Raw genomic sequence first — 19250 nt, 5'->3', positions numbered from 1 at the left:
CCCTGGCTTTGGATATAATTTTCTACTTTCTGATGTGGTAATGTCCTGTGAGATCCCATTGATGAGTCTAGAATTCAAAACTCATCTCTTGAGCCAAGGCCAGCATGAGTCTGACTATTTTATCATCATCTCAGCAACAAAGGAAAACAGTTTTATCAACACTTTCCTGGAAACTAAGACTTCCTTTTCCAAATGACATCAGTATTGCTCTTTCTTATTTCTCTCCCTGAATCCTGTTCATTTGTATGTATGGCATATCTTCCTTAAATCTTTTTTAAAAGAAAGTAGTGATGTGTATGAATATATATTTTTATTGTTGTTTAACCACGAAGTCATGTCTGACTCTTGGCAACCCCATGGACTTCATATTTATTACATCAATATAGTTTATATACATATACTCGAGTTATAGATGTATATTCCCTGGTGGCTCAGATGGTAAAGAACCTGCCTGCAATGTGGGAGTCCCAGGTTTTATCCCTGGGTCAGGAAGATCCCCTTGGAGAAGGGATTGGCTACCCTCTCCAGTGTTCTTGCCTGGAGAATCCCATGGGCAGAGGAGTCTAGCGAGCTAAAGTCCATGGGGTTGCAAAGAGTCAGACATGACTGAGTGATTAACACATGGCATGAATATAACATTGAAGGAATAAAAAATAATGGTACATAGTAAGCACTCAGTGATTGTTTACTTGTTATTTTACAAGAATGATTTTCTAGTCCTTTCCACAACCCCACGAGGTCTCCTCTCCAATGCTTGTGCTTTTCTCCCTCTGGCAGACCCGAAGTGAAGCTGCCATGACCGTCCTGAGTGGCCACGTGGTGGTCTGCATCTTTGGTGATGTCAGTTCTGCCCTGATTGGTCTTCGGAACCTGGTGATGCCACTCCGTGCCAGCAACTTTCACTACCACGAGCTCAAGCACATTGTGTTTGTGGGTTCCATCGAGTACCTCAAGCGGGAATGGGAGACACTACATAACTTCCCCAAGGTTTCCATCTTGCCTGTAAGTTCAGGGTCACATTATCAATGCTTTTTTCTCCTTTTTATTCACAAAAGAGAAATCCCGGATGAATATAATGGTTGTAGCTTTGATCATGCCTCTGCTTCTTCATCTGGTTATGGGCCTGAGGACTCAGCCCTTCCCCTACACTTTGTCTAGGAATATCCAAACCCTGAGAGACCTTATTAAAAGGAATTTGCAGCCAAGTTCAGTCACTCACCAGACATGGAGTTTAGCTGGTATCAAATGTATTAACCATATCAGTGTTTAAACACTTTCTCTCTTACCTACCCAAACGCAGTGCTTTGCAATATTATAATGCTTACAGTGGAATTTACATATGGAACTATTTATATCACTTTATTTATGGTATTATAACTGCTTGGAGAAATCTTATTTTATCTTGATCTGTTTTTAACTAAATGTATTTAACAGAAGTCTTTCTTTCTGCTGTGCAGAGGACCAACCCCTTCTGCTGGCCAACGCCTCCTTCCATCACAGTCGTTTAGAAACCCTGTAATGTTCCCATGCCATTGCATGTGTACACATCTGTGCCCATGTGTGCCTGTGGTATAATTGATTATAAAACACATAAAAGGAGCAGTTTTGGACTCCACAATGTAATGTGAGGGCATGATTTGACAGTCATGTAACTAACTACTTCCTTAATTAGTAATCAATATATTTTCTATAAAGAAATTCCCAGATAATTGGAGAACACTTTACATTTTAACCTTTGCTGTAGTTCTTCAAGCTACAAATCCATGCAAATGCTAGTTATTCTCCAAACATTTTTCTTGGAAGTGCATATCCCTAAAACTGAGGAACACAAATTTGATTCTATATTTCAATAAATCTGGATTTTTCCCCACTTTTGAAGCTAAAATTCATTTTTTCTGTTATTAGCTTCTAGAATCTCAGAAATGGGGTTCTATATATATAATTATAAATATATTATAATTTATCTTGATCTGTTTTTAAGTAAGTGTATTAACTAAATGTATCTGTTAAATATACATATATAAGTAATATAATTCAATAAGGAAGACATAAAAATCTATCCACAAGCAATGCCGTTTGTAGCTACCATGTATCCTTATATATACCTAGTACAATAGACAATTAATATAGACAATAAATATATAAAGAAGTGAGAAAAACATAGAGATCTGGATGCTGGACCCCAAACTCACTGACTTGATGAACACATGTGGTGAAAAATAGTCACCTGCAGAAAAGCAAATAGTCTTATACAGAAGAGCATAAGCAGAGATATACCTTGCTAATTTCAGAAACGTGATGGTTGTGATTACACATTTCCACTATTATTTTTCCTACATGTGCCTTTCTACATGTCCTTGGGAGCAATAGACTGGGGTATAAAAGTATTTTGTAAAGAGCTTATTGTTTTCTGGGATACAGGAGTCCATGTATATGTTGGGGGTCTGTGTATGTATGTTTGTTGTGCGCGCTTCCTTCTTCATGCCCTTGTACACGTCTACTCATCTGCCTATGTGTATATGAACTAGTTCTCCTGTTTGCAGCTTCTCCTGTTTCAAACCTTCCAAAATTTAGCACACTCAAACACAGCATATTTGTACAAAATGGGCCCTCACCTTTTTCTTCACATACTTCATTCCTTAAACAGGGCCCCACATATAGGGCCATCCCAGAGAACATGGACTTCTCGGGTGGCGCTAGTGGTAAAGAACCCACCTGCCAACGCAGGAGACTTAAGAAGTGTGGCTTCAGTCCCTGAGTCAGGAAGATCCCCTGGAGGAGGGCATGGCAAATCACTCCAGTATTCTTATCTGGAGAATCCCATGGACAGAGGAGCCTGGAGAGCTATGGTCCATGGGGTCGCAAAGAGTCAGAAATGACTGAAGCACCTTAGCACACAGAGAGACACCAAGTGTTTCTGTGTATGCCATTTGTACTGCTTGAGTTTTGAAATCGTGTGTACAGCTGTACAGGGATTGTCTTATATCACAATTACTGTTGGATTTTCTGCGAGGTGAAAATTAAAAGAATATGGATGTAAGCGGCTGAAGCTTATGCATTCGTGAAATGATTCAGGAAGTTGATCAGACTTATTTTGCACCAAAGGCCCCAGGAAAAGAGGGGAGAGTTCTTCTCTCAAAAGATCCTGCTCCAGAGCTTGGAACTAGCAGCTTCCCCACCCTATAGGCCTCTTCCTCCATAATTCCACTTTGAAGCAATATTTTGGAGGCTGAGAATAGAATCATTACTGCCACTGAGTCATAAAAAGAGGGCTGATGGCCTTGATCTCTACAGCCAAGTCTAGTATTCTCAAAGGCCTCTTTCCAGGAAGGAGAACGAGAGGAAGGCATCCAGAGATATAGGCAGTTGGCAGAGTCTATCCCTACTGGCTCAGTGTGTTGAAGGTAACTCAGATCTCTATGAAGGCACATCAGAAGCTGGATTCAGGCTGGAGGATGAGGGAGGCTGGTAGCTGGCCGTGAACTCCAAAATGATGCCTGTGGGCCTTCTTACGTGGGATGGCCAGATTATTTGGCCATAACCCTCGATGAGGACACAGAGCATGTGAGGGTCATGCCCCTCTCCTTCAATCCTAACCCTTACATTTTACCAGAGGCTACATTTCTGACCTCTCTGTCATTCCTTCCTTGATCTGTTTTTATTTTTTCCCCATTGTTTTCTGTCGTTATGGGACATTTCAAAAAATCTGTTTACTAGCTTATTTATTTTTAATTACTCCAGTAATATACAAATACATTCTTGTTATAAAATATTCAAACAAGAGATAAGTATGTAAAGTCAAAAACAAACTTTTCCTTCCAGTCTTATTCCCCTCCCCAGGGGTAATTACTGTTATTAATTTAGTCTGTACTTTTTCTGAACTTTCTCTCTGAAAGTTTGTATATACATTCACACATGTATAGTTCTATTTTGTGGGTTTCTTTTTACATAAATGAAATCATACTTTCTGAATTGTCTAGATCTTGTTTTTTGTTTGTCTGCTTCACTTGTTCCTCTCTCTTTGAGATCCTTCCAAAGCAATACCTACATGGAGAACTCTTTTCAATCCTTTTACCTACTACATAGACTTCCACTGTAAATCTATCTGATGGTGCATTTAACCATGCCTATGTTCTTGGACAATTACTCAACTTCCTTGTTTTTCTCTTGCTGAAAATATGCAGTAAAATGATATGACCTGAAGCTTCACCCGCCCTTCCATCTTCCCTTTGCAAGATGCATGTTAATTGCAGTCTCTCCCACCTCCTCCAAATTGAGCGCTGCATTCAGCCCCACCTCATCACACCATGCTCCCTGGCTATTTCCCCTTGGCTGCCTTGGAAATTCTAGTCGGAGCTGCTGTCTTTTTGCCTGAGACAGAAGTGACTTGCTATTAAATAAACAGGCATTTGAAATCCACCCCTTTGTTACATTCTGAAAGCCAGAGGTTGCCACAGGACAGTTACTTAAATCAAGACAATTTCCAGGCAGGAAGAAGATGTAGAACCCTGGCATTATTCCTCTCCCTCGTTAGTTAGTAATAGCTTGATTGAGTATTGAGAGCAAGCCTAAAATGCTGCCATCAGCACCAACTACCCTTTAGATTAGCACACAGCTCCTATTCCCTTGAATGTAGTTAGGCCAGCTTAATGTCAAGGCATAAAAAAGATACTTGTTAAATAATTTCCCAGAGCTCCGGCTCAATCTTTAATTTGTTTTTATTTTTTTGCCCCTCTTTCCCTCTCGTCCCTCAGTCTCATTTTTGCTTCTCCTTTTTTTTCTCTCTCTCTCTTTCCTCTATGCCAAAGGGTACGCCATTAAGTCGGGCTGATTTAAGGGCCGTCAACATCAACCTCTGTGACATGTGCGTTATCCTGTCAGCCAATCAGAATAATATTGATGATACTTCGCTGCAGGACAAGGAATGCATCTTGGCGTCACTCAACATCAAATCTATGCAGTTTGATGACAGCATCGGGGTCTTGCAGGCTAATTCCCAAGGTAAGGACAGCCTGTAATACTTCTCTGCTGTGCCTACAGGGGACAGGGGCTGGCAAGAGGGATATCCTTCACTCAGTAATTCAAAGAGGCTCACATCAGCCTGCCTGGTAGTGAAACCTGCCGTGACTGCCGCAGCTTTCAAAGGGGCATCTCCTGCCTCTTCTTGCCAGCCCGGGAAGCGGGCTTGAGACCTGAATACCCACACTCACAATAGACTGCCTTCCCGAGAATAATCCAGCTTTTAAAACACCACCCCCTCAGCCTTCCCAAACAGTGGCTTCGTGACCAAGGTCGCCAGGTAAATGTCAGAGCACTGAAACGATGCTGGCCAAACAGTTCCCAATGTTTCTGTCTGACACATATTTTTGCCGTTGACCTGGGTTAAGCTTTGCCATTGTTATAGCTACATGGGGGTGTTAAGCTTTGCATTGTTATAGGCTGATCAGGGGATGGTGGTCTCTGGAGAGTGAGGACTATATGGACACTCAAAGTCATTTAGCAAGAGGTGACACTTGTCAGCCCGGGAAGCATTCTCTGTAGGAGGCACGGTGGCTTTAAATGACACATCTGCTGTCTCTGCTCTGCCCCAGTCTTTCTTGTCATTTGCTCTGGGATCCTGGGCAGATGGTAACAAGTAAAGATGTTGTCTAGGAGTCTCAGAGAACCAGCACTGCTAAAACCCTGCAACAAACAACCTCACTCATCATGGCCTTGACAGGATAGGATGGGAAGTATTTTCTGCCAAGTAACACCTCTGTGTGGGTTTGTCATGAGCTGGAAAATCATTGTCACACGTGGTCTGCTGGATGGGTGGCATTGGGTGCCTGATGAGGACCTGAATGCCATCACCCTAAGAGTAAAGGTAGAGGATGAACAGCCCCTGAGAACTATAGCCATTGGGCTGTGAAGCACCATCTTAGTGATATGATAAAGCTCCATCCTGCAGCCTAGGCTTATGTGCCACATTATCTTTTGTGAACTCAGCATCACCACTGCCTCCTTCTGAGGTCTCTGCAACATCACAGTGAAGCCAAGACAATAGTTCCTAGAATCCCTTTACCTGCATGGTTCTGGGCTGGAGTCTGCCAATGAGAGAGGGACTCTAGGGCCTGTCTAGATGGTAGAAGAGAAAAAGAAGCCTTAATTCTTGGGACGCAGTTATAGCCAGACCTTGAACAGATGTACGGTTGAAAGCCACTCTCAGTTGAAACTTTGGCAACCACTGACTTTGCCGCTTGAGATGGAGACTGGGGTGTGAGTTTCCCTGAGGGTCCTGAGGTTCACAGCAGCTGCTGGTGACGTTCAGGAGAGCTTCCCCCTTGGTGCTGCAAGTGAAATGGGTAATGGTGGCCTCTTTGACTTTGCTCCTCCAGCCCTTTTCTAGGCAGTGTCAGCCTCTAATTTTCATCATACCTGTAGCAGAGTGGCTTCTATTCTGTACATACCCTGGTTGATACAGCCTGTAACTTGGTTTCGGCCTCTCCACTCCACCCTCCTTTGCCTTGCCCCCCAGTTTAAATCTTGGTCTCCATTTGATCAGTCATGCCTGCTGGATAGAGCAATGTGCCAAGGCCCTAAGAAAGAGCCTAAACTCTTTCCTGCCTCCTGCATGGCCCTGCTCACGGAGCTGAGATGACACAGGATGAGAGGAAACCGTGACTTGGCCTTCTTGGAGAAGGAAGAAGCAAGCTATGTTTTGGTTTCTGCCTTTAAGGAGTTGATCTTCACTGTGTGTCTTCCCACCCATACCTTAGCATGGGCATCACACAGGGACCATGTAGAAATGCAGCCTCTCATGCCACCCAGAGCTACCTGGTTAGAATCTGCATCCTAACAGCATCCCCAGGTGGCTGTGTGCACTACTTTAAGGTACAATAAATGTTCACATTAACAGCACGGGGTCCAGTGGACACACTACCCAACCCGATTAGATGCCCCTCTTCTCCTGGCAGGAACTAGCAGAGGGAATGGAAAAAAGTAGAAGCAGGGGCAGTGCTCCCTTCAGGTGGAGAAGGAACCAAACTAGGGGGGAGGCGAGCAGGAAAAGACTCCCTTTCCCGAGCATGCTGGTTTCCCCCCAATTCAGTAATCATGATTTTCAAGGGCCTAGTTTAGAATCTTGACATACAGTATAGTCACGTATGCATCTGACGTCGGTGTTCCGCTTAGCTCTCTTAAACCTTTTCCCAGACTCTCAGATCCTATTTGATGGCCAAACTAGTTTTAAAAAAATGCTTCCCCCTCTCCTCTTCAGATACTCACTCAATTCTCAAAAGCCTTCTTTACTGTTTTTTGTTTTTTTTTTTATCACAGCAATAAGCAAGAAAAGTAGATCTTGGAAGGAGAGAAGGAAGAATAAGGGAACTCATTTTGTTCTGCAATAAAGAGGGGCTCTTCTTTTGTGTAAACACACACACACACACACACATCCCAGAAGAGGCAGCGGATGTGCTCTATGGCTGGTGGTAGTCTTCAGAGACTCCTGGTTGGCACTAGAGTGGAGTGTACATCCCCCAGTAACCAGCAAGCATTTCATCCAACTCTTAATGAAGGACTGTCAAAACTGTAGCCTCACTGAGTCCATATTCCCCGTTGCTTTCTTATTCTACCTGCTCCTCTCTTGTTCTTGGTCTTCTAACACTCCCCTGTGATGACACTCTGACCTTCTAAAAGCGGTGGCCCTGTGGTGGCTGTCAACATAGGAAGTCACTCCTCCCTGATGGGTGAGTGTTGTAAATTCACCTCTGGTTGCTCACTGTACAGCCCACTTCTCAGGTTCATCCCAGTCCATGGAATCAGATGGACAAAGTGAGATTCCAACTGCTCCCCCTCCTTGAGACCCCGGTGACCCACTAGAATGCCCCCTAGTCTCAGATACTTTTGTTACCTTTCACCTGGGCGTTTGGCATGACCAGGCTCCAAGTGGATTGGAATTACCCTGGGTCGGGAAGATCCCCTGGAGAAGAAAATGACAATCCACTCCAGTATTCTTGCTTGGGAAATCCCATGGACTGGATAGCCTGGTGGACTATAGTCCATGGTGTTACAGAGAGTTGGACACAACTGAGCGATTGAGGTTGATCGCCAGCCCCCACTTTCATCACTTTTTATTTTGTAGTCCTTATGAGATCCATTCCTTTGTTTCACCTTGAGAGCTGTGTTTCCATCTCTCCAGAACATAGCAGGTCAGAACTGTGGACCCAGGACAGATGTGTGTCCTCTGGGGCCACAGTATTCATGCAGCCTTACGGCAAGTTGTTCTAACATGAAATGAAACAAGATGTGTCTTAACATTGAGGAGGCAGAGTCTTCCCTGGGATTTGTGTCCGGACACTTGATATTGCATGTTATTTGCTCTCCTAGACTCACAAAAGCTTTTTCCTCTTCTCTTTTCACATTCCCTTTTGGTGTCACTGTTCTAGCCCACATGGTGTCAGGACTGGCCTAGCGTAGGGATTCTGGACCAGATACTTTCTGAAAAGATCTGAAATGTGATGGCTGGTTGTCAGAAACAATTACAGAGAAAGGTGGCATAGTCCATGCTGGACGGTATATCCGATGTGACAGTTGGGTCTATGAGATGCAGTTTTAATATACAGCAGGCAAGACTGCAGTGACAATTATATAAAGCAGGTGAAGCCGCTTCTTGCTGGTCAGCAAACATCAGCTCAGAACCACTTTACAGCTCTTTACCAGCAACTAAGTGCCTTTATTTACAGAGCGCCTGTCACTTCCCTTTGGCTGGAGAGCTGGTGTATTATTTAGCACGCATTTATCTGGGGAAAACATTTCAATTTAAATCAGCTGGTACAACAGTGGCTCTTGCCAGACTCTCTCCCTGTGGTTCTAAAAGATAGGAACTGAGTCTGATCTTGCAGTGGAGGGTGAGCAGAGTCCATTCTCAGAGAGCTGCTTGAGTCAGACCCTGAAAGGAAGGATCATACGATTGAGTTTCCCATTATGTGTTTTTTGCTGTTAAAGAAGAGTTGATTTACAATGTTATATTAGTTTCAGGTGTACAACATAGTGATTCAATATTTTTATAGATTATGCACAATTTAAAGTTATTATAAAATATTGGCTTTATTCCTTGTACCATACCATGTATCCTTATAGCTTATTTATTTTATGCATAGTAGTTTGTGTCTGTTAATCCCTTATTCCTGTCTTATCCTATTCTCTTTCCCCTCTTGACTGACAACCACTACTTTGTTCTCTACATCTCTAAGTCTGTTTCTGTTTTGTTATAAACATTCACATTTTATTTTTTATATTCCACATGTAAGTGATAACATACTATTTTTGTCTTTGACTTATTCACTAAGCATGATACCTTCTAGGTCAATCCATGTTGTTGCAAATGGCAGAATTAAATTTTTTTTATAGTTAATGTTCATGTGTGTGTGTGTATGTGTGTGTGTGTGTGTGTGTGTAGGCCACATCTTCTCCATTCCTGTTTTGGTGAATGCTTAGGTTGCTTCCATATCTTGAGTACTACAAATAATGCTGCTATGAACAATGGGATTCATGCATTTTTTTGAATTAGTGTTTTTGTTTTCTTTGGATATATACCTAGGAGTGGCATTGCTAGATTATGTGGTAGTTCTGTTTTTAGTTTTTTGCTATTATGAATGTATATCTAGTTATGAAATGAGCATTTATAGTTTTTTCCTGCTTAACCTTCTAGTAAGTTTTAAGTGAAAGAAAGAGGAATAAGTGAGTGGCCACTATGTGTCAGGCACTATAGCACCCAGAACACAAATGAGTACCATATTGAACAGTGAGGATCTAGAGCATAGGCTTATTGCCTTGCTAAGCATTTGGATTTATACGAATATGATGATTAAATCTATCTTTTAAAAAGATGATAGCAAAAACACGACCATGGTTTAGAGCTGGAAAGAGATGGTGGCATGAGCTACATGAGAAGAATACTTCAGTGGACTAGAAGGGATCAGATGAGGTCTGACAGGACAGGTTAGTGATGTTAGTTGTGAAGATGACAGAAATTGAGATAGATCTGAAATAGAGAAAACAGCCATTGAAGACTGGTTGATGGGAAGGAAGTGTGGATGAGGAATTGGGAATGCATTTCAAGGTTGGCCCCTGAGTAAATGTAAAAGTGTTTAAGCAAAGGACCCGGAAGAAGAAACAGGCTTGGGAGAGAAGGTAAAAATTTTGTCTTGGTTCATTTGTGTTGAAATTTTCTGGATAATATGCAGCAAGAAATAAGAACATATAGTTATAAGGATAAAGTTAGGTTTGAAATTATAGAGTTGGGGGTCATTGGTGATAGTGTATAGGCTTTGAGGATGGATGTTTTTCAGGGAGACAGGCAGGGCAATTAAGAGAAAAGGGGTCAATATGGAACCTTGGGAAACATCAACACTGAAGGGACAAACAGAGGAAGAGAACCCAGTGAGAGGGCAGAGGACAAAGATTTAGGGGAATCAGAGTAGGTGGTGTGAAGGTAAATGAGAAGGGAGTTGAATAAATTCCAGAGCCACCATCTAGTATCCTTATTATTTGTCACTACACATGTTTTCTTGAGTAGACTCTGGGCTCCCTGAGAAATAAGGCCTCTTCCTTATCTTGCCCATCTTCATATCTCCAGTTTCTCTAAGCACAGGACCTGACACAGCGTTGGCATGCCAGAAGAATTTGCTGGGCTGAACTGATTTGAAAGGAAACAGTGATTAACACTGTCAGATACTGCAGAAAAGTCAAGTAGACAAGGGCCTAAAAATGACAGCAGTGCATTTGACCCTCAGGAAGTTCCCGATGAGCTTAGCAAGAGCAGCTGCTGTAGCTTGTTACTGGTAGAAGCCATCATTCAGGCAGCTGAAACCTTAATGGTGGGTAAGAATTGGATACCCTTTATTACTCTTTCAAATGGAGATAGGGAGGGAAATGGGATAGTTCAGAGAAGCTCAAAGAAAGGAATTCCTTTTTGTTTTTAGAAAAGGGAAAAATACGCCATAGTTGTTGCTACGTAAGACTAGGGTGAAGCTCCAAAGAGGGAGAGAGTTTGAAGCTATGCGACAGAGTTGTTCAATGATAAAGAGGAAGTCAGAGAGAAGCAGGAGAGATCAGGTGACCTTTAAAAGGGTAAGAATGACTCCTGTTCCTCTGAGTCAGAGGGCTGGATGGGGAAGATGGAGCTGGAAGAAGCTTCTGTCTGATGGCTCCTCCTTTCTTTATGAAGCAATCAGCTTGGCCTTCCTTGAGGAGTTAAGGAGTTGGCCAGTTCAGACAGGGAACTGATGGTAATCAAGGGTCAGCGCAGACATCATGGGAAACGTGTAAGGAGATGATTGGATTTAGAGGGGGTTTGTAGGCAGAGAGGCCAAAAATGAAGCAAGAACTAAATCCCCGTGAGGTCAAAGAATAGGATTGTGAAGTAAAGGAGTGGGAGAGCCAAAGGGTGGGAGGTTTGAATAGCGAGAGGAATATGTGATGACCTCAGAGAATGAAGTGTTCTTTGCAGAGCCGGAACAGAGCTTGGTGGTAATGCCCTGAAAACAGTTCTTCTCCACAAGGACTTTGAGCCCAAAGCAAAGATCACTTGGTCACCACCAGCAGCATCACTACCACCATCACCACCACCCCTGATAACAAAAACCATCATAATGCTTATGCTTTATGAACATTTCCGCCATTCTGTGGTAGATATTTTGTCAACCAAAACAGTAGGCATTTCTCAGAGCACCAGTTTCAAGCCTTGACCGCACACTGTAATCACTTGAAAAATGTTAAAAAAAAATATATATCAGTGCCTGGGTTACCCCTTAGCAACCCAGGTGATTTAGCTGGTGGAAGGTTGTACAACCTGTGCATCGGGAGTTTTTGAAGCTCCCTGATGCTTCCCAGGTGCAGTTAGGGTTGAGAAACACTGTCCAAGGTGGTCAGTCCTCAGAGGAGGCGTATGAAATAAGAAGGTTACCATTTTGATTGTAAAGAGGAAGAAACTGAGGCTTAGGGAAGCTAAGTCATCATTTTAACCTGAATCTCCTGCTTTCCTGGAAATCCTAACCTTTAAACCACTTTGTTTCTTTAGAACAATTCTGTTGTCTTGACAGGGCTTCCCGGGTAGCTCAATGGTAAAGAATCCACCTGCCAATGCAGGTTTACACAGGAGACTCAGATATGACCCTGGGTGGGGAAGATCCCTGGAGAAGGGAATGGCAACCCACTCCAATACTTCCTGCCTGGAAAATTCCATGAAGAGAGGAGTCTGTCAGGGTAGAGTCCCTGGGGTTGAAAAGAGTCGGACACAACAGAGCAACTAAGCCTGTATGCATGTTGTCTTGACCTGTTGGTCTACATTCTTCTTTTTGTATATTTTTGGGTGATCATTAGCTTTCCCATCTTGAAAATCCTTAAGTGGAAAAAAGGGTTGAGGGAACGCAGTGAGCAATCAGGCTCTGTCTTCTGCCCAACTGGCTTGTTTGTCATCTTGTTTCTGTCATATGTTTCAAAGTGACAAGTAAAGGATATTAGTTGCGCAGTAGACAGACCTTGTTCTTGACCACAGCTTTTGAAAGGTGGCAGGGCTGAGATCTAGGACTACATAGCTATTAAATAGCAACATTACTTACCTTAAAGCCAGCAGCATGCTTTTCCCAGTGTCTGGATCTCTTCAAAAAGATGGAGGGGGTGTATTTTCATGCCTGGGCTAAATTAGGGTTCCTCTCTTGTTGTTCTTCCTCTTATATGCTATGCATTCATCTGATTCATGCTATCTGTCCTGAAGTTGTCAATCCAATCCCACAAACATTTAATAAACATCTGCCACGTACCCAGACTGTGCATGGCAGGCACTCTTGAGGAGTCAAGAGTCATAATGCACATTCTCGGTCTTTGCAACTTTCTAGCAAATATACAACTGTTCTTCAGGATGCTGGTTGATGCCTGTGAGAGAATTACCACCTATTAAGGCTAACATTGGTGGCAAGAAGAGAAAGAGAGTGGGTCTGAGAGACACTCTGGAAAAAAATTCACAGGGTTTCAGTTGTTGGAAACAAATAGAACTGGCTGTAGCCAGAGAGCAGGATGGAGGTAAGCAGGACAGAGGCACAGGGGGACATGTTTGAGGGACAGCAGTCAGAGTACAGTTTGGCAGGAACACAGTGTATGTATCAGGGAGCAGGGAGGCATGAGGCTGAAGTGTGGGTTGAGCATTGAGGAACTTTTTTATTTTACTTAGGAAGCTATAAATAATTTTTTATGAGTCTGTGAGTTAGGAAGCTGTAAGTAATTCAGTAGGCACTAGGGAGCTACAGAAGATTTCAAAGCAAGAGAGTGATGGGATCAGACCTGAGCTTTAGGGAGATTGACCTGGCAGCCGTATGAAGCATTGTTTTGCCCGGAAAGAAGAGGATGCAGAGATACTGGGTAGGAACAGTTGTTCCTACACAGGAGGAGTGGTTCTCCAGGAGGAGGTCAGGAACCTTGAATCAGAAAAAGAAGGGGAGAATCTTGTGTGAGATGAGATGGTAAAACAGACTCCATGAATGAATGTGAGCTTCCTTCCTGGTGATGGAAGCCAGGGCCCATGCATAAGAAGAAGCTTGTGGAGAGGAGAGACTGGCTACAGGAGAAAGCAGGGTTGGTCAGTTGGTTGAGTTGGGTTTCAGTTATGATTCATTTCTGCATGGACTCAATGGAATAGTCCAGGTGGGCCTGAAGGTGGGTGGAAATGAAATCCTAAATCCAGGAGAGGGTGACACTTAGAGATCTACCCCCTTGCTCATGTTCTAGGAGGGGAGAAGAGCCTCAGGGGAGAGGATCCTGAAAGCAAGCTGAAACACAGAAATCTGAGGACCATCTTAGAAAGGACAGAGGGAGCCATTGGTAGAAGCCAGAGAGTCACAAACTGAGCTGAGTTCTCAATGTCCTTGAGGAGGGAGGAGCATGTGTCTCAAACTCGGAACGAATGTCCACTCCTATTTCCCTCTAAATAAATTTGTTTATGTTTTATGCCTTCTTATAGCCACAAGTTTAAAAAAATTATAATGGACTTACATAAACACACCAGCAGGCACACAAGCTTGAGACACACGCATGCGTACACACACACCACAGTTCCTCCAGCCCTCCATGACCCTCAGGCACAGTTTCCCTAAGTAATATCCATGTAGAAGCAGATACTCTCCTTTGTCTGCATTTCAGCAAAGGTTAAGAGCCTCAAGTAGGGAGTGACATTTTTCTTTGGAAGTATGGCTGTAGTCCTTGGAGAGCCAGCATTAATTGGGGGCACAGGGTACATCCTAAAGTCTGAGATAGCTCTTACTGTTCCAGAGAAGAAAATGTGACTTCTGCTTTATATATGAAGGAGATCATGTGAATTAAGATCTCTCAATTATATTGGACAACAGCAGTCCGGATTCAAAAGGGACCTTCCTAAACTGGAACTATGGGACAAAGTCCACAGAATGGAACGGAATGAAGACCACTCAGCTTTAAGTTTCGAATAATTACTCAAGACAGGCTGGATAAACCTTGCTGATAGAGGTGCAATTTATTTGGAGCAGTGATTGTTTCATCCTGGCTGGTCTGAGAGGGAGTGTGTCAAGAGCTATGAAGATCTGAAGGAAGGCATTGACAGAGGGAATGCTGCTAAGAGGACAGCCAGAATGGGGAAATGCTTGACTGCGCGTCACCTGCCCAGCGGTTAGGAGAATGAAGCTAGGGACTGAAAGGGTGATTTTAGCCTCTGCTCCATGAAACAAAACCAGGATTGATGGCTAATGATTAAGGAGAATCAGATTTTAACCTCGCAGAAGAAAGGCATGTCCAGCACAGAATAGGCGGCCTAAAAATGTGGTGAGACTCCTATCACCATTTGACCAAAGGCAAGTTCCTGGCATGATCTTTTTGACGGCAGGGAAATTGAATGAGATGAGTTCTGTGGTCCTTTATAACTGTGGGTCTCTGTTATTTCCTTGATTTTGGTGACATAGACCTCTGTGTTTTAGAAGGTCTTACTCCAGAAGGAGGGCTGCACTCTTTGGCGGACTTGAGGTCATACCAGGTCTCTTAGTGGAAACTTTCATGCCCTTCCATATTGGCACTGTCTTTGTGTCTGAGATGGGGAGTGGCCTGCATTGGGGTGAGCAGCTGCACATCTGGCTTTTCCATTAATTTGACAGACCACCCCCATCTTCAACTCCCATGTCACCCCTCAACACCTGCCCTTCCCAGTTTTTTCCCATCCTCCCCTCCCGCAAGCACTCCTCCCACCCTGCACACCAGGACTTCTCTGGCTTGCAAGTGTACCTATACACATATCCTACACACATTCTCCCTCCCTGAAACCAGAGAAGCCTTTTTCTCAGCCTCCCATATAACATTTCATTACCACAATATTCTCTCTCAATTCTGAACTGGTGGTGGGGGAGAAGCCATTTCTCTTTATACCCACCAAACGAACAAAGCTCAGCGCTAAAATATTTTTCTTCAGTTGTAACTGAAATGGCTGTTGGCTTCCGTCCCAAAAACCAGAAAGACAATTATACTTAACTGTTTAGAGATTTATAAATACCACACTGGAGTAGCCTCTAGGTAGTAACTTTAGATACCCAGCCCAATAATTTTCTTTTATTGGTTTGTGATTTAGATCTTATTTTGAGTCCTCTATAATAAGAGGAGTACATTTCATTAAAAGAGCTTACTGAACAATAAAGAAAATCTGGCTTAGGGCTCTGAGTGGGTCTCAAGTACACAAGGGGGCCTGCCCCATCCCATTTCTTGCGTGGACATCATGAGATGGATCTCAGCACAGTGGGGCACATGTATTTCAGCAAAGCAGCCATTGCAGCTATTTTCTAAGTGACTTCAACGTGGGAGAATTTTTCCTACACAGCGTATTTCACCACATGAGAGATGCTCTGAAGACTGCCATCTACTATTCTGGCAATTGATTGACAGTGAAGGAAACAAGGAAAAACCACCATCATCACAATCTGTAACAGGAGAAAGAGGAAGGAGGGATACTTTCTGAACCTGTGGTGGCTTTTAGAGCCTCTGTAAAAGGAGGTCTAACTAGGGGAGTGGAAATGGGGAAGAGAAAGTCAGAATGAACCGTATCACTTATTTCTTCCAATGGCCTGCTTAGCAGAATTTGCTTCCTGACTCAGACTGTGCCCAGCTTGGGACAATTGCAGTGAGAGGAAATCTGAGCTTTAGAGACAGAAAACAGATGTGGAGAGGTGTTGGGGTGCGGCTGAACTCATTGTCCCAGCATCAGGCTTTCATGAGCTGCTTAGCTACTCAAAACTCATGTGCCTAGTTAATGCTCTTTTTAAAAAAATTACAATCCCCCCTTTTATCTTCAGATGGATCATATACCGTGCACGTTCAAAAAGACAATATCACATTGAATCCCCCCAATAACCTGCTCAGGCAGATGTGATTTCTTTCTATTTTACAGATGAGAAAACTGAGGATCAGGATCACTTTGCCCACAGCCTCTTAGCTCAGATATCCAAACCGTCTGATTCCAAAGCCTGTGCTTTTTCTTACCACATCAGTCTGTTCTCAAAAGAGAACAAGTGTGATTCTGATGAAAGCAGCCCTTAATCTGCCCATCTGCTTCTCGGGCTTATGGCAGCATCCCTGGGGACAAGCATTCGGGGAAATGAAACCATTGGAGGCACACCAGACTTCCAAGCTGCCTCTTGTGCTCAAGGGCTAACTTTGTTCTGCACGCGCTTGTCTTGGGACATCCTCATTTTGTGCGACCCTGACCCTCTCTACCCCAGCAATCAGAGACACTAGGACCCTCTTGGTACCCAACTTCATTGCCGTAACAACTGGACAAACAAGAGCAGAGTTGGGAGAAGAGTTCTTCTTACCTGCCTCTGTGAACAATATAATTGTTGAACTTATTTTCCTGTTAATATACATTTGATTTTGAAGCTGTCAGAAAGAAGGTGGAAAGTTTGACCCGGATATTGCTTTCTTTTGTTCAGAAACGTATAAAATATTTCCAGGTTTTATCTACTTATCCCACTTTCCAGGTGGAATTTTCCATGGAAAGCAGAGAATGAACAGATTGCTGTAGCTCTCAGAATCTAGGATTTCAGGGTGTATATCATGCTGAAAAATGGCCCAGATAAATTGTCCTATAGGAGGAAAGTGTGGTTGTGTAATCAGTTCAGTCCAGTCACTCAGGCGTGTCTGACTCTTTGTGACCCATGGACTGCAGCACGCCAAGCTTCTCTATCCATCACCAACTCCCGGAGCCTGCTCAAACCCATGTCCATTGAGTCGGTGATGCCATCGAACCATCTCATCCTCTGTCGTCCCCTTCTCCTCCCACCTTCAATCTTCCCCAGCATTAGGGTCTTTTTCAATGAGTCAGTTCTTCACATCAGGTGGCCAAAGTATTGGAGTTTCAGCTTCAGCATCAGTCCTTCCAATGAACACTCAGGACTGATCTCCTTTAGGATGGACTGGTTGGATCTCCTTGCAGTCCAAGGGACTCTCGAGAGTCTTCTCCAATACCACAGTTCACATGCATTAATTTTTCGGCGCTCAGCTTTCCTCACAGTCCAACTCTCACATCCATACATGACCACTGGAAAAACCATAACCTTTACCAGACGAACCTTTGTTGGCAAAGTAATGTCTCTGCTTTTCAATATGCTGTCTAGGTTGGTCATAACTTTCCTTCCAAGGAGTAAGCATCTTTTCATTTCATGGCTGCAATCACCATCTTCAGTGATTCTGGAGCCCCAAAAAGTAAAGTCTGACACTGTTTCCACTCTCTCCCCATCTGTTTTCCATGAAGTGATGGGACCAGATGCCATGATCTTAGTTATCTGAATGGTGAGCTTTAAGCCAACTTTTTCACTCTCCTCTTTCACCTTCATCAAGAGGCTTTTTAGTTCCTCTTCACTTTCTGCCATAAGGGTGGTGTCATATGCATATTTGAGGTTATTGATATTTCTCCCAACAATCTTGATTCCAGCTTGTGCTTCTTCCAGCCCAGTGTTTCTCATGATGTACTCTGTATATAAATTAAATAAGCAGGGTGACAATATACAGCCTTGATGTACTCCTTTTCCTCTTTGGAACCAGTCTGTTGTTCCATGTCCAATTCTAACTGTTGCTTCCTGACCTGCATACAGGTTTCTCAAGAGGCAGGTCAGGTGGTCTGGTATGCCCATCTCTTTCAGAATTTTCCATAGTTTGTTATGATCCACACAGTCAAAGGCTTTGGCATAGTCAATAAAGCAGAAATAGATGTTTTTCTGGAACTCTCTTGCTTTTTTGATGATCCAGCGGATGTTGGCAATTTGACTTCTGGTTCCTCTGCCTTTTCTAAAACCACTTTGAACATCTGGAAGTTCACGGTTCACGTATTGCTGAAGCCTGGCTTGAAGAATTTTCAGCATTACTTTACTAGCGTGTATGCTTCTGTTAGGTCCATACTATTTCCGTCCTTTATTGTTCTCATCTTTGCATGAATAGTTCCCTTGGTATCTCTAATATTCTTGAAGAGATCTCTAGTCTTTCCCATTCTATTGTTTTCCTCCTATTTCTTTGCATTGGAAAGAGTTGTTGTATAATCAGAGAAGGTAAAAGAAATCTTGTCATCTCACTGATTCACTGAAGCCCCTGATGAGATTCCATATGAGGATCAACAGTTCTTTACCTGAGCATTAGTTTTGTAAGTTGCCTGAAGTTAGTCCCTGCGCTTTCCATGATCCATGCCATTATGACACTATAGGGATCTCTAGGCAGAAGTGACATAGATGTGTAAAATGAACTGTATGACACAACTTGAATGTACATATTTCATGATATGGAGGTTGGAAGATTCCAGAGTACCTTGCAAAATGCATGGTGTGAGTCCTTTGTAATTGCTGAGGCATGAATGAGATCCATATGCTATGAAGATAGCACGCATGCCTCAGGCTAGCAAATGAACCTAGCCAATTATCCTGTGTATTTTTGTCTCTACCCATCCTTTTCTTTAAAAAAATTTTTTTATTTACTTATTTATTTGGCTGTGCCAGTTCTTGGTTGCAGATCCCCAAGGGGATCTTTGATCTTTATTGCAACATGTGGGATCTAGTTCCCTGGCCAGGTATCAAACCCAGGTCCACAGCATTGGGAGCACATAGTCTTAGCCACTTAACCACCAGGAAAGTTTCATTACTCATCCTTTTATAGGCAAAAACTCATGTGAAGTCCTAAAACCTTTATTTCCTTTTTCTTAAAAATGGCCCTGCAAAAAAGTC

At 43.1% G+C, this 19250-nt stretch overlaps 1 protein-coding gene across 8 annotated transcripts in view; it reads left to right on the top strand.

Moving 5' to 3' along the window:
* The window catches only part of KCNMA1 (potassium calcium-activated channel subfamily M alpha 1), a 748269-nt gene that overhangs the window by 664746 nt on the left and 64273 nt on the right, over window positions 1–19250 (top strand). For all 8 annotated transcript variants that reach the window (XM_065922697.1, XM_065922687.1, XM_065922690.1 and 5 more), the window contains 2 exons: window positions 778–1002; window positions 4809–5001. In XM_065922697.1, coding sequence (XP_065778769.1) covers window positions 778–1002; window positions 4809–5001 — 418 coding nt within the window. The remainder of the gene's footprint in view (window positions 1–777; window positions 1003–4808; window positions 5002–19250) is intronic.

This window comes from Muntiacus reevesi, chromosome 2 (assembly GCF_963930625.1).
Source record: "Muntiacus reevesi chromosome 2, mMunRee1.1, whole genome shotgun sequence".
NCBI lineage: Eukaryota > Metazoa > Chordata > Mammalia > Artiodactyla > Cervidae > Muntiacus > Muntiacus reevesi.
The sequence above is the reverse complement of the archived record's forward strand: the minus strand, read 5'-3'. Positions and strand labels throughout refer to the sequence as shown.